The 17,093-nt window shown below is 32.2% G+C and overlaps 2 protein-coding genes across 3 annotated transcripts in view; both read left to right on the forward strand.

The window, feature by feature from the left end:
* Window positions 1-17,093, forward strand: part of LOC105833146 (transmembrane protein 132E) — a 301,760-nt gene that overhangs the window by 199,049 nt on the left and 85,618 nt on the right. The window lies entirely within an intron of this gene.
* LOC105840695 (phospholipase A2) lies at window positions 4,679-11,381 on the forward strand. The gene is made up of 4 exons (XM_012687703.3): window positions 4,679-5,107; window positions 5,941-6,100; window positions 9,581-9,733; window positions 11,093-11,381. The coding sequence occupies exons 1-4, from the start codon at window positions 4,960-4,962 to the stop codon at window positions 11,301-11,303; spliced, it is 672 nt and encodes a 223-aa protein (XP_012543157.1). The 5' UTR covers window positions 4,679-4,959; the 3' UTR covers window positions 11,304-11,381.

Raw genomic sequence — 17,093 nt, forward strand, 5'->3', positions numbered from 1 at the left:
TTTTCAAATACATTTTTACGTACTTTTTGTCTTTATTGGGAAAAAAACGTTTTTTTAAGGTCATTTTTGATTTGCTATTACTGTCGATAGCGTCATTTAGATTTGCGCAAATAATACTTATGTATGAAATAACTTTGCTATCTAGTCTATAGAATCATTAGATTTTGTGCATACATTATTACATACATTATTAATATTATTATTATTATTACAATAAAATATAATTTAAAAGACGAGAGAAACGCAAGTTTACTCAACAACTCAACAAACAAATAAAAAATTCGGAAAAGACAATAAGAGTTCAGCGACAGGTATTTATGCGTAACACAAAAATGTAATTATTTATTTTATAATGCGCTTTTCGCGTTACGCACAAACATTTAAATTTTTCAGATTTTTTTATTTGAATAATTTAAGAGTATCTGATACGTATCTGAGATACTTTTAAAATATCTGAGTATCTGTATCTATATACATTTTGATTTGTGTATCTGTATCTGTATCTAGATACATTTTTTTATAAGTATCTGTATCTGTATCGAGATACATTTTAAAAGTATCTTACTCAACACTGCTGACATTATATGTTATCTTTTAGAAGTCTCTTTATGTTATTATTTTCAGAAACAGGATATCTTTTAGAGATCTTTTTGACAACATATTGTTCACATCATTCTATGACATCAAAATACGGTATATTTCATGACGTCAGGAATTTGTGACATTCGACCGTCATTTTAACGTCATAAAGGCGTCATTTTGTGACGTCAAGAATAGTCAGTAAATGACCATTTTGGGACGTCAAAATGACGTGAGCTTGCTACCTGGGAGGAATGGAAGCATATACATTAGTATTGTGCAGCAACACTACTTTCAAGCTTCTCTTAGAAGAATCGATGAATAGTCTTCACTCATCAGACTTGTAACATCCAAATTTCAGTTTGTTCATTAATTCGAACCTTCGAGAATAAAAGAGTTAAATATAATAGAAAAGGGAAGTAAATTTTCTACGCTATTCATTCACAGAAGCTCAGACTTGTCATACGTATTGAATTTTCCCCGGGTAATGTGGTTAGGCAAGCCTACAAGCTCTGCATTATACATTTGTGACCCAAACTACTGTTTTTACAAGGTGTTTTTTTGAGGTTAGAAAAAAATGAGCTAATTTAGCAATTCTGACCTTGAATTTGAATTCAGCGGATCAAAATACATAAAAATAGACTAGTTTGATCCGCCAAACCAACATAAAAAAAAAAATTTTTTTTTTTTATTAGGAAGAAACCATTTTAGTAATTCTGATCTTGGATTTGGATTCAGTGGGTCATAATACATAAAGATAGACCTAGTTTACACCGAGCACTTGGTACGCGTATCAAATAGTAAATAACTAGTGAATGTGTTTAATCATTGGCTGATCAGCTTAAATTCACTACTTGATACGCGTACCAGGTGCTCGGTGTAAACTAGAGCATAGACTAGTCTGATCCGCCAGACCAACCACTTTTTTTGTGTGCCTGTGTTATTAAACTAACAATTATTTTAAATAAAAAATTACACACACATACACACATATTGATTTTCTCTACAAAAATAATGATATCAAAATATTTTGCGTCAACTATAAAAAATGGATATTTATATGAACAGAAACATCTACTATATTGCTATTCTTCGGCCAGTATTCATAATTAAAATATTGGCTGTTTTGCGCCCATACAAAGATGAAATGAAAAAGAATAATAATGTAAAGCAGACAAATGAATATTTTGTTACACTTAAATGTTTTATTTTAAATAAATATTTTTTCAAAAAACTTGGCGCTGCTAAACCGAATACACCCGCACAAGGGTAGGAGAGAGAGGAGGAGATAGAGAGAGTATAGAGAAGAGAGAGAGAGAGAGAGATCGAGAGAGAGAGATAGAGAGAGAAGAGAGAGGAGAGAGAGAGAGAGAGAGAGAGAGAGAGAGAGAGTAGAGAGAGAGCATATAGAGACGCTAGGCGTAATGAGCGAGACGCACTCTCGATCGCTCTCGCCGCCGATATCTCTCGCGCTCTCTCGCTCTCTCGCTATCTCTCTCTCTCGATCTATCGTCGAGCTCTCTACGCGTCTTCGATCTCGTATCGGCTCGTCTATCTCTCTCTCGCTCCATATCTCCTCTAGCTTCGCCCTGACGCTCTCTCTCCTCCGTCTCTTCTCGCTCTCGCTGCTGCGCTAGCTAATCTATCGCTCTCGCTTCACTATACGCCGCACTCTCTCGCGTGGGCGCGGCTCCGGTCTCGTCGCCGTCTCTATCGTCGCTCTCTCTCTCTCGCTCTCTCTCGCTCTCTCGCTCTCTCGCTCTCGTCTGCTCTCTCTCTCTCTCTCGCTCTTCGCGCTACATGCTCGCTCCTCTCTCTCTCTCTCCCTCTTCTCTCGTCCTCGTCTCTCCTCTCTCTCTCTCTCTCTCTCTCTCTCCTCTCTCTCTCTCTCTCTTCTCTCTCTCTCTCTCTCTGCTCTCTCTCTCTCTGTCTCTCTCTCGCTCTCTCTCTCTCTCATCTCTTCTCTTCTCTCTCTCTTCTCTCTCTTCTCTCTCTCTTCTCTCTTCTCTCTCTCTCTCTCTCTCCTCTCTCTCTCTCTCTCTCTCTCTCTCTCTCTCTCTCTTCTCCTCTTCTCTCTCTCTTCTCTCTCTCTCTCTCTCTCTCTCTCTCTCTCTCTCTCTCTCTCTCTCTCTCTCTCTCCTCTCTCTCTCTCTCTCTCTCTCTCTCTCTCTCTCTCTCTCTCTCTCTCTCTCTCTCTCTCTCTCTCTCTCTCTCTCTCTCTCTCTCTCTCTCTCTCTCTCTCTCGCTCTCTCTCTCTCTCTCTCTCTCCTTCTCTCCTCTCTCTCTCTCTCTCTCTCTATCTCTCTCTCTCTCTCTCGTCTCGTTCTCTCTCTCTCTCTCATCGCGGGCGCTCTTCTACTCGCTCTCGCTCTCTCTCTCAGAGAGAGAGAGAGATCAATATAATGGCCGGTAGTCATAGTCGGGTCTTATATTTAAGATCATCTTAAGTACTGTTTTAAGATGCCATCAACCAATCACAGAGCCGTATTAACATCTTAAGACATTGCTTGAGACGATCTTGAAATAAGATTTGACTATGAATACCGGCCAATGACAATATATTTATTCGGAAGGTTTAACAGCGCCAACTTGTAAAAATCTTTATATGCATTAACTTGTATTTTGTATAGATAACTCTTACTATAGAAAAGGAAAATATAGAGTTACTGTCTACGGTTTGAGACTTATCTTGTCATGTTTATTTTGAGTTATCTTACGAAAAATTTAATTATTGCAAAATTTAAAATACTATTATAAAAGTGCTATATCATCTGATAGAACATACTTTTTGTTGATATTTATGTTTTTTAATGTTTTATTTGTATTTATTCTTCAAAACATATGTGAAATGATATGTCAATCTTGATAACTTATCTCTATTTGAGTGGTCCACAATAAGGGCCGATTTCATCAACTCCGGTTACCTTAACCGGTCGGTTATTCCATTGGAATTGACCAATCGCATTTGTTAATTTTGTTTAACGACAAATATGATTGGTCAATTCCAATGGAATAACCGGCCGGTTAAGGTAATCGGAGTTGGTGAAATCGGCTTTAAAAGTTGTAGATATAAGATGGTTGAAATAAAATAAATTATAAGTTTTTTTTGCTTTTATATGCATTTTGATATTATTTTAATAAATATTTTGAGATTAAAGATTTACTTTCATAAAATACAGTTGCTCCTAATACTAAAAGTTGAAACCAGTAAAATGAATTTTTTCGCCTTTTAACGTTTTTTAAGCATCGAAATGCATAAAAAATTCAAAATTTTTTTTCGTCTCTTTCAAATTCTACGACGGTAGATATATTGTATGAGAATACAAACTTTAATCTCAAACTCTTTAGCGAAATAACATTAAAACGTTTACAAAAAGAAAAACAATTTTTTACAATTTCATCCTCATTTATTCTCTTTCTATTTTTCTTTAAATTCATAATTTGTATGGATTATTTAAATAACAATTATATCAAATTATTCTTATAGGCAAAATAACTTATTTTTTGAATATGCAAATTGAAATTTAACAATATAAAGCAAAGGCTTCTTTTCCACACTTCCATTCTTTCAATTTTTATATCTTTTCCCAAATATTCTATCCCAACAGCAATAAGAGTTCTAAAAAAAAATCTTTTTATTTTTAAATATCAATTGCAACATATAAAAATTCGAATTATTATAAAATCCGAAAGTAAAGACTTTTTAGAATTTAATGAATTAATAAATTGTTAAAATATAATAAACAATAAGTATATTCTTTAAAAATTTAAGTAAAATTATAAACAATTATATTATAATATTATTTATACATTCAAAAAGCATCTAATCAAATTTTCAGTATTTGGAACATTGCCAGTAATTTTTAATTGTCTGCTTGCTTAATTATATACTAAATAAATAATTATTTAGTATATAATTTTATATATATAGTATATAATTTATTTAGTATATAATTAATTTTATTTAGTAATTTTATTCAATTCAATAATGTATCGCATGTTTTCTTTTTTCAATTTACGTTTTTTAATACACCGCGTAATTTACCGTTATTTTTCATAAAATTAAAGTTATCTACATCAGATCACCGTACAAACTTTACTTAGATACGACATTTTTTTGGACATATTGAGGAAAACCTTTGATAATCCTCTCTTTAGAACCCAGCTCTCTTATCTCGAAGTAGATTAATTCCATAGCAGGAAATGCAAATATACATCGTACAACGCAATAATCGCCTTTTTTGTACGCCGTGCGTAACCGGAGCGATTAGATGACTTAAAAACGAAATGGAGCGCACAGACGAAGGTTCTCGTTATACTGTGTATAAAAAGGAATCTGTTTTTCTACCTTCGTTAGAACGACAGTAGGATTCCATTACGATGACTCTGACTATTGTATTGCTTTCGGCGCTTTTATTACTCTCCCGAAATATCCGCGGATGGTACATCGCGTTTCCGAACAACAGCGAGATCGTCAACAATGAATTTCGTGAAACCACGGCCTTTCAACCAACCTTCATATTTCCAGGTAGTGACATACTTTTATCAACAGGACCACGATACAATGTATGTGTATACTGATGGTCGCAATAATTTTTTAAAAATTACATATTTTTTTAATGCAGCTTGTTCACGAAGCGATTAGTTCTTATCTAACAAATTAGGTTCAATTCCATCGTTGCATGAGCAGGATTTTTAAAACTTATCAAAAAATTGAAACTCTTGTGTACTTTTTTAAAGAAGAAAGTATAATTGTTTGTTTAAATATTTTTTTATTTTTTATTAATAAATCGTGATATTGGAAATAAAAATTCCTACAGTATATTGATTGAAACAAGTAAATTTATACCGCTTATATTTGATAGAATAACTTTGAGAATAAGTATCCCAGTTAAAAAACATAATCATTGTAACGTACATAACATATAATGAACATGTATGTTACATGCATGTTTATTACATGTTAGATAAAAATTATGTACAGATCTGTATTTTTAGATATTGATGACTTTTTTCCATTTATAAAAAATGCTGCAAAATTAAATTAAATTTTGTAAATTAAGTCCGCTTTTTTAAGAATATGGGATATCAATATTATAGATTAAATTTTTTTAGTAATGTACATTTTAATGAAGTTTATTCTGTGTTATACAAATGATATGCAAGAAATATATTAATTTACGACACATAGTTTAAAAAACAATTTGTATGAATTTAAGCATAAATTATTATTAATAACAACACAATTAAATACTTTATTTTTAATTAATATTGTAACATAGCTATTTTTTGATGTTAATATGTTTAATAACGAAAAAGAATTTTTTCGAAAGATTTATTATTTATTTAAATTTTCATTAGGGACAAAATGGTGTGGCAGTGGTAATATAGCGGATGGTCCGGATGATTTAGGAGTATTTGCAATGACTGACGCATGTTGTCGTGAACACGATAATTGCAAAGATTTAATCGAACCGACACAATCTAAGCATGGCCTGACTAATACTGCTTTTTATACAAGGTGAATTTTAATTTAAAATAATATTTTTTATGCCAGTCTCTTTTTAATAAATATACTATAGGTTAAGACTATTAAAATTATTAAATTAAAGTTATTAAATATTAATTAATATTCGTTGAATATTCTAATGTCTTCGTAAAATGTATTAAAAAATTCTAGACCTAAAAAATCAGATTAAAATTTTGATTTGTTTAAAACATCGATCCTTGATGTCTTCGAATCTTATTAAAGATATAAATATTAATTTATATTACATAATTTTTGTTGTGTCTGTTGCTACTTCTTTTATATATACCATATTAACTTTATAAAAAATACTTAATATAATTGGCACAGTAAAAATTTTTTTTATTCGTGTGCGTTGATCTATATCCATATACAAAAGATATTTTTTTTTTTTTAATGCATGCAATTTATTACAGTTAGATGAAAGTTGTCAGTATTTACATAGCTTTTTTAAAATAGCATTTCTTTATTTCTTGAAAATTAAATTATTGCGTTGTATTAAAATAATAGTAATTAAAATAAGATCACGATTTGTATAATACAATTCAAATTAATAAAGATAGACGCTTATAGAAAAGGCTAAAGTAATGTTTCTTATGTAATTTTCAAGTACAATAATATTACAGTATTAAATTGACAATCCATTTAATAATAATGATGTTAACAAGTATTTATATCTTATGAAATGTCCCTTCTCGAAAAATAAAAGAAAATTTCTGCTGTATTAATACTGATAAAAACATGATTAGCTTAATTAAAGAAATAAAAACTTATCGTGCATTTATAGTTATTTTCTATATACAATCTACTGAACACAAATTCTTAAAAAATAAATAAGATTTGTATGATTTTTTGCAGGTTGCATAGTTTAAACAAGTGAATATATTATTAATAATATTATTATTTTATAAATGTTTATAGTTTTCTAAAACTCTTTTGTTTTTATTGCTCTTTATATATTTTTTTCAATTGTCACGAAATGTAAACCGGTACATTTCTTTATTACTGAGATCATAGATGATGTCTGTTCTTTTCAAAACATAATTTTTTATCCTAAATATGTTATCTATTTTTTTAATAAATTATTTTTTATTTTCTAATTTGTTAATTATTTTATTTTTAATTTTTTAATTCCACATTAGTAAAAATTTACATCAGCAGGAACTTATTTTATCTCTCACTTTTAAAAGGAGAGGGCTTAACTTGCCTACAATTCCAATTGCCTACAGCTTCGTTTGCACACACGAAAATAATTAAGATACAAGAATAGGATTACACACATGACATTATTGCGACCATACACATGGCACACATGACAATATTGCGCGCAGACACATTGCACACATAATATTATAACGCTCATACGTATTGCACACATAAGTTAAAGAAACAATATTAACACATTGCACACATGATATTATTACGTTTATACACATTGCACACATGACATTATTGCGCATATGCACATTGCACACATGACATTATTACGCTCATACACATTGCACACATGATATTAATACGCTCATACACATTGCACACATGACATTATTGCACACGTGTACATTGCACACATAATATCTTTGCGCTCATACACTCTGAAGACATTTCAATAACTTGGGCGCTTTGATTTGACAATGATTTTTGATAATATTTTTTATGCTCAACAAAAAATTGTATAGATCTTATTATAGAGCTAACTGCTTTAGTTTTCGAGATGTACCATATTAAAAATAAAAATAAAAATAAAAGTAGATTAAAAATAAAAGTAGGTAGACCTTGCTTTGCATGAAAAGCCATGTGGTAATGGTCATGTGTGCAATGTGTATGTGCGCAATAATGTCATGTGTGCAATGAAAATAAGAAATAAGTAATATGATGAATTGTTCATTTTTTAAGCTAATAAAGAGATAATAAGCTTATGTTTAATTTTTATTAAAGACTTTACATAAAATAATGTCATAATTTCAATTTAATTTGTTATAAAAGTGAATAACAAGTAATAAGAAATGTATTCTAAATATACTTACATCTATTTTTTTTAATTAAACTCTTTGACTATATTGTTGTTTTTACTATTTTGGAACTGTAATTATGAGTTTGTCGCGCCGGAAGTCTTTATTTTAATGTAAATAAAAAAATATAACAAAATTTACTGTCAAATCTGTCAACATTATAGTTGACGATGTCATAGTTATTTTGTACAATATTATTTATTGAATAATTTTTATTTAAAAAAAATACGAATATAAATAAGAAAAAAAATTTCTTGAAAAATAAATAATTTTTTTATACAGAGAAAAAATTGTTTTAAAGTTTTTTTTTATTTCATGGCTTAAGAAAGAAAATAGTTGATATCTGTAAAAAAATTGAATTATTTAGAAGATTTTACATATAAAACAGACAATTTTGAAGTAAAAAAAAGAGTTATCAAATCAAAATTAAAATATAAAAAAACATGCAAACTTGAATATATTTAATATTTAAGAAAATTTCATTACGGATATACAAAATACATTAATAAAAGTGTATTTATATTTTAACTCTCTCTTTCACTCTATACCATACAAAAGTTTCTTTTTGGTACTAACTAAAGAAAGAACACAACAACTTTACGGCGACAAATCCCATTCATCACCTACTTTTTTGAAATAGGAAACAAACATGCAAGTTTGCCGGTTTTAAAGTTATGAGTAAATATTATTATTTGTCATAGATAGCTCAGATCCATAGTTACGAGAAGATTAATAAACATAACTTATTTTTTTTTTACTGTTCTCTGGCGGAAAAATTTCTACAAAATTCTAAAAAACTACAAAAATTTACAAAAGTTCCAATTCTAGCATTTTTTATAGTTTTTACAGAAAAATGCTAGAATTAGAACATTTTTGTAAATTTTTGTAGTTTTTTAGAATTCTGTAGAAAATTTTTCCGCCAGGGTTTCTTTATAAGAAAGAACATAATTATAAGTATTTTTTTTAAATAAAATAATATAATGTAGCTGAAAACGTATACAATGTACTAATATTAATTTTTTGCGACAATTTTATTAAATAAATAAATAGACGCGCAATAGAAGTATTATTTTACACGTACAGATAGCAAGATGAAGAAATTGCCATGTTTTTAAAAAAATCTAGATTCTAAACAATGAAGGTACTGGCGCCTTTTTTTCGTTTTTGTTACTAAAATACAAAATAAAACGAAAGATTTAGAGCAAGAGTGGACTAAACTTGTAATTTTTAGCTTTAGACATATGACTTTGCATTAAAATATTTTTTTCTTTGTTCACTTTTGTTCAAAATTCCTCGATTATCTATCGCGATTATCACATTTCTATTTTTTAATTTTAAAGCATTTTTTACCATTATCATTTCACATTTGATAATAATCACAATAAATCTTAAATTAAAACAAATCTTGATTACTTTTTAACGAGTAACCTGATAAAGCATATTGTAAAATGTGCAAAATCAGGCTACACTGCTCGTGTGATGAGAGATTCTACGACTGTCTCCATAACTCGGAGGAACCTGTTAGCACGAAGGTTGGCTTTCTTTACTTCAGCGTGTTAGACACGAAGTGCTTCCGCGAAGACTACCCCATCGTTGGCTGCAAACGGCATTCACTGTGAGTCGTAAGCGTATTAGAACCTTACATAGTATCGAGTAGTAAGGGTCAGGGTTCGTCATTCAAACACTCGCGAGAGATTCATCACTCTTCTCACAATTCTGTTTAATACTCACATACGAATCATGTTCAATTTCATTGTTTCCTGATCATATTTTGATCTCGGGAATTATATTCGTGTAATACATTTATCTCTTGAAGTTGAATCCGCGCGGATTACTCAATAGCAAAATATTTATATTTTATTTTTTAATACATGTTTTATGTGTATGATGTGTAGGAGAAAGGCGAAGATTGGAGAATACCATTTTGTGCTTTTCTAGACGTAACTAAGTAGATAGTCATGTAACATAACTATTTACATAGTAGAAATTGTTAAAAGATACCTATCATACTACACGGAGAGAATTTTGTCTTAAAATTTACCTTCAAAATCTGGTAATTGTGGGAAAATGTGTGAGGAATTTTAGTTATTTTTTAATAAAATTTACTAAAAGTATAGTAAAATTCATTATACTTTTAGTAAAATTTTTTTTAAAAGTAACTAAAATTCCTCGAGGACACACATTTTCCCACAATTAGCAGATTTTCAAAGTAAATTTTAAGAGAAAATTCTCTCCGTGTATAGTTAAAAATTCTTCAGATAAATAATGTGAACAGAATTAATAAAAAAAAAGCACAAAGAAAAAATTGGAATTATGAAATACCACTAATTACTACTCAAGGTAATCTTATAAATCTATAATTTATACAAAATTAGGAAATAACACATTATTTGTAAGGCCGTTATTTTTTATTTGTTTTTTTTAATGATTACTTTTTTTACTATCTGTAATGCTAACATAAAAATGTAATGTTGTTACATTTTTACAATATAATAATAGTGAATTACATCGTTACTTTATAAATGTATAAAACACATATGAACGTACATAACACATATGAACGTATATGAATAATTAAGACTATAGATTTCATATCGAATTAATCAAGTAGCAACAATTATGTATACTGGATTTGATTTAAAAAAATAGATTATTAAAATAAAAAACTTTTTTTTGCTTCTAAAATTGAATTTCCATTTCTACAACAGCGTAGCAAACATCGACTTTCAATCATCATATTATAACATCTAAGTGGTAAAGAGTTAGTTTTGACTGTCGCAATTACAGCGCAGTGCAAATTAGAGAAAACATCGCGGTATATCATAACTACTCTATATTCAATAATTCCTTATTTTTTCCTACTGTTGAAAATGTAACAGAATTTTATGTATCATAGAATGTGATTTTAAAAATTCGTATATTATCACAAATATTCGGAACTTTTAAGAACAATGTACTAACGATCTTTTGGCAGCATTCCTAGACGCTGTTTGGAATACGAGCTGGACGAAAGCCAACCGAAGATGTATCAATGGTTCGATGTACCTACGTATTTCCAAAACGGCCAACGGATGATGATCGCTGACCGTCATATTCTATCACTCGATTCCGATATCATTCACAAACCGATAGGAGTCTATTTTGTGGGATCGTCGATCACTGAAGGAAACTTCATACGCGTGTAGAGTCGTATAAATTGTAATTGATCTGTGCCTATCAACGTAATTAAATAAGCGCCAATAAAATCGCTATGATTGCTTTAATCGCACTGTTTCTCCTTTTTTTTTCTACCCTGCCTTAAAGAGAGATCTAGATAAGGTCTAACTTTGAATAGTTTTTTTTACAAAAGAAGAACATAAAAAGATAGATAAGTTGTATCTATTTTATTGCAAAGATGATACTTTTCTCTACTTGACACATTTATATTTTACTAGCTATGCCCTGCCACGCGTTGCTGTGGCTCTCTATTCTTATGCTACGTTTTTTTCAAATTTTCTTTGCTTTCGTTGTTTAACTTTCAAGAGCCTTGCTTTACTGTTGCTCTTTTTATTTTATTTTTGAATAAGCATTTATCTATCTTTAATAAATTTAATATTCATTTATTCAAGTACTTCTAACTTTTTTTTTTAAGTTGCCATGGATTTAGAAATCCATTCAAAAGACTGTTTTAAATAAGTTCCTTTTTTTCAATAAAATAACAGCCATCTTTATTTTTCTTATTACCTTAATTTAAACACAATAGAAACATTCTTTGCCTCTCCCGGTCTCTCCCCGTTTCTCCCGGTCTCTCCCTGTCTCTCCCGGTCTCTCCCCGTCTCTCCCGGTCTCTCCCCGTCTCTCCCGGTCTCTCCCCGTCTTTCCCCGTCACTCCCGGTCTCTCCCCGTCTCTCCCCGTCTCTACCCGTCTCTCCCGGTCTCTCCTCGGTTTTCCCAATCTCTCCCCGTCTCTCCCCGTCTCTCCCGGTCTCTCCCCGTCTCTCCCCATCTCTACCCGTCTTTCCCCGTCTCTCCCGGTCTCTCCCCGTCTTTCCCCGTCACTCCCGGTCTCTCCCAGTCTCTCCTGTTCTCTCCCCGTCTCTTCCCGTCTCTATTTGTCTCTCCCGATCTCTCCCGGTTTCTCCCCGTTTCTCTCCGTCTCTCCCCGTCTCTCCCCGTCTCTCCCGGTCTCTCCCCATCTGTTCCGGTCTCTCCCGGTCTCTCCCGGTCTCCCCCGGTCTCTTCTCGTCTCTCCCGGTCTCTCCCCGTCTCTCCCCATCTCTTCCCGTCTTTCCCCGTCTCTTCTGGTCTCTCCCCGTCTCTCACGGTCTCTCGCCATTTCTCCCGGTCTCTCCCCGCCTCAATGTGTCAAAATTTTAATAATATTAATAAAAAACTATTTTTTACACTTAAATTATGGCCATCATTTTTGAAACGGTATTTCCAAAATCAAACCCCATAAGAACATTCCCGTTTTTGAATGCAACATTGTGTCAAAATTTCAAATCCTGCCATTAATTCTAAATTGTCATATACACGCTAAAAGAAACATTCTCAAATTAAAGGCCTGCATTTATGAAACGACCAGTAATAAATCTAATATTCATTTATTCACGTACTTCTAACTAAATTCAATACAACGTTGTGTCAAAATTACAAAAAAATATCATTTAAAAAATATTGTTTAAAATTAAATTATGGCCATTATTTTTGAAACACACGGTATTTCCAAAATCAGACCCCATAAGAACACTCCCGGTTACGAATGCAACGTTGTGTCAAAATTTCAAAGCAATCGGTGAAAAACTTACGGAGATTTTAGATGAGGAACAAACATTTTACATTTTTATTTATATAGATTTAAAAATTATATAAAATAGCGTCGCTATTTGAATCATATTTTTACAACACATTTAAAACATTTAAAGACGGCTTGACTGGACGACTTACAATTACTTTACACTTTTTCTTTTTTTCTCTTTTTTTACATTCTCCCTCTCTTTCTTTTTTTCCCCTTACTTGCCCACTCTTTTTTCTTTTATTTATTCTTTCTCTATTTTAACTTCAAATAAAGTGTTTTTTCCTCTCTTTCTTTTAATATAATAACTAAAAATAAAACATGACACACAAAGTATTAATTTATCTCAGAATACTTATTTCCATTAAAAAAATAAAAATTTTGTGTAATATACTTATCTGATTGTACAATACATAGTACGTTATACTAATCTCCAAATTCCCCACAGCCGTATTTCCTTCCACAACGTAAACTAAATTGCCACTAACCTAGCGCACGTCACGTCATTAACTCTGAACTGTCACATCATTGCCGTGACATGCCTATAAAGAAGCTGTATGATTTAAAAAAAAACCTAGTATAAAATTTATAACAACGTCATTGGTCGATTTACTAGAAATTTTCCGAATATACCCGATCTTGAATAAGTACGCTCGAAGCTGTGCTTGAGTACGTATTTGGGAAAGTCTGCTCTAACATTAATAAGTCGAACTTAATTAATAACTTCTTCATGAAGTTTATCTTATCTTACAATTATGATCAATACATCACTTATATAAGTAAAACTTTGTTAATAAGCTAAACTTTATTAAGTCAATCTTAAATTAAGATATAAATTCGGACTGTGAATACGGGCCGTAGAACTTTTTTTTAAATTTTATTTTTTTCCAATAAAAAATTGATGTTAATTTTGACTAGCTGTTTATTTTGTTACGCAATTTTTGAAAAAAAGTTGTATTGAGAACTAAGTCTATCTACCTGTTTCAACTTTAAAACTTGCGCCATTTTGCTTTCTAATGAGTCCTATGTGAGCAATAAAGTTCACCGTAAACGCCGTTTTTTAAACATAATTTAAGAAAGAAAGAAAGATCTGGAACAGCACCACTACTTTAGATTTTTTTAAAATAAAATTTACATGTCAAATAGGGAAATGTTAGGATTGCGAAATAAAAATTGTGCGCTATATCAAACTGTTTATTGCGACTACGCTCCGCGATTGCATACAGACTCAGATTCGACATTGACACGTGCTAGCGTCCTTTCTGGGGTATCAAGAATAAAAGATGATCTTATACAAAAACGAGCGCTACTACATAACGCGACACCAGAAACGCATCATCCGCAAAATACGCTAACATGCCGCCCACCAAGATTAGGTAACTAATCTTTCTTAACCGGCTCGTTTAACGATAATTTACAAAGCGCAACAATCGCACGCTTCACAATGCCGTCAACAATTCGTATGGTTGCAATACTTACCAAGATGTCTGGACCGGTATGAACCTTAATAACTTGCCTAAGTTTCCACTTCAAGAGGAAGGGACAGATTTTCTTCCTTTAGAAATACAAGGTCATTTATCTTTAAGTTCTCTTGTCTAGTCTTCTATTTGACACAGCTTTGTAAATTTGCCACATATTCAGCCGCCCACCGTCTTCAAAAATCTTGAACGCTGGATTATTTCCCATCAATCGAGACGATTGATCTTTATATTTGAAACATCCGGATCAGAAAGACGGGGCAGTAGTCCTCCAACAAGGAAATGCCTAGGCGTTAATGGCTCAACGGATCAGATGAAAAAGGATATTGATCGGAAGTTTAAACAGGCTTCGATTTGAATTAAAACAATAGATAATTTCTCGGAGATGAATAAGGTATTGCCCATCACTCTTCTCAAATATTTGCAGGACTTCACGCCTGCCTCCCATAAGCCTCCCAGATACAGGGAATAAGGAGGAATAAAGCTCCATTTGATACATCTTTCTTGCAATGTCTCGCTAATAGTTCCGCTAATCGAAATTCAGACAAATATGTAAAACTTCTAATTTTCGTTCGGCACCCACGAAATTCATGGCATTGTCACTGCAAATTCCGATAGGCATTCCTTAATGTCCTATGAATCTTTGTAACGTTGCCAAAAAGGCTGCTATGGACAATTTGCTAGTCGCTTCCAAGTAGATTGTTTTTGTGAAAAAACAAATAATGCAACATAAGATTTGCATGTCTTCCTACCACGCTTTTTATTGACAAGTGTGATGATCGGACCAGCAAAGTCAATGCCAGTGATAGCAAATGGCCGGGAAGACGTAATTCTTCTAGGCAGAGATCCCATTGCTTGCATTAAACCTCTGGAATTGTTGCGAAAACACCAAACACAGGAACGACAAACTTGATGTATTATGTTCTTAAATTTAATGATCAATATCGTTGTCAGAGTAAGGCCAATAATAAATGTGGACTGGCATGTAATAAAGCATGATATTCCTTTTTGATTAATAAAGGAGTTATCTTACATTGTGCGGATAACAAAATGGGATGCTCTCTTTCGAAGTGCCAGGTGCTTGAAGTCGTCCGTTCATCCTGAGAATGTTGTTTTTGTCCAGGAAGGCATATAAACTGTGCAGCCGATTGAATTGACTCAGCTTAAGTTTTGCAAGCAAGCTCCTTAATTCCTCGAAGAAATATTTGTATTGTGAATATCTTATTATCTCTCGTCGTACTGCGGTGAATTTTTGCAGTGATAATCTAGTCAAAATTCTGTCTTCGTCTTTTTTGCGACAATAAACCGGTAAACATTAACTAGTAACCGCTCGATTTTAGTCAAACTTGAACAATTCTCGGCTAGTTGATAAATTATCTCGTTTGAAGATCTGACGTATATTTACATTATAGGCTCGAGATTTTTTTTGACTTCGCTTTTAACGTCGAAAACGTCTTGTTTGGAAGATTCAAAGAGGGTTTCTTTATTGCAGTTGATTGGCGAGAATCAACTAGCCATTCTGGTCCGTTCTACCATAGATGATTTCTGAGTTGACCCGATGTAGCTCCTCTTAACAAATCCGCAAGGTTATTCAACACCTCTAACATACTTCCGGTTAATCGCCGGTACAATTTCAACAATTTCTGCTATACTGTTTGATACAAAAGATTTCCATCGCGAAATATCTTCACGAAGCTAATACAAAACAACCATAAAGTTGGACCACGCATGTATCTCGTCAATTTATACTTGAATAGCTCGTTTCACATTATAGATCAACTTAGCTAACAATAAAGCGCTACATAACTTTAGTCTGGATACGGACAACCTTTTCAAAGCGGCTACCTTAGCCATTAAACATTGTAAATTGACTGTTTTGATATGATTTTTGATCCATTTTTGTATATAAATACATGCGCTTTCGGAAAGCCTTGTCGCAAAAACACACGTGTTATATTACAATTACATTGTTGAGTGGGAAATTACAACTAACAGGCACGTTACATGTAACTTGGTGTTTGTTGGGATCTTACGTTTTATGAATGTGCATTCCGCCGATTCTGCCATAAATTGAAATTCATCTGATATAAAATTTCACTCAATCCATAATGTTCTAATGATATCGTTTGCACTATTATTTTGGATTTGATTCTCGTAATTCATTGACATCCATCAACACGTCTTATAAATTCGAGCGCCGCTTGTAAGTGCTAAAACAACCTTCTCTCAACAAGCTTGTTAATTGTATTTGTAAAATATGAGCATCCTCGACTGTATTTGCTCCAAAAATGTCATCAGCGTAAACGTCATTTAATAATGCACGCGCTGCCAATGGATAACTATCGCTACCTTCCGTGGCTAATTGTCTAAGACAACAAATCGCTAGATACGAAGCGTAGGTCTGGCGTTTGTGTCACAATGTTCAAACGATATTCTTTTATTTAAGAAGAGCATCGTTCAAAGCTATACCTTCATTATTTTTAGCGGATGCGTCAAATACAACACGTAACTTAGTCGTGCTGTCCGATTTTTTTAATACGCCATGATGTGGCAAATAGACAATAGTCTTGAAATTGTTGGAAGAATCGTCTACGACTGACATATGCCCAAGCTCCTTATACTCACGCATAAACTTTATATAGCGATCGCGAATTACAGCATTGCTCATAAGTGGGCGCTTCAGGCGATTAAATCTTCTAAGAGCTAACTATTTATTATTACCG

Source organism: Monomorium pharaonis, chromosome 2, assembly GCF_013373865.1.
Source record: "Monomorium pharaonis isolate MP-MQ-018 chromosome 2, ASM1337386v2, whole genome shotgun sequence".
NCBI lineage: Eukaryota > Metazoa > Arthropoda > Insecta > Hymenoptera > Formicidae > Monomorium > Monomorium pharaonis.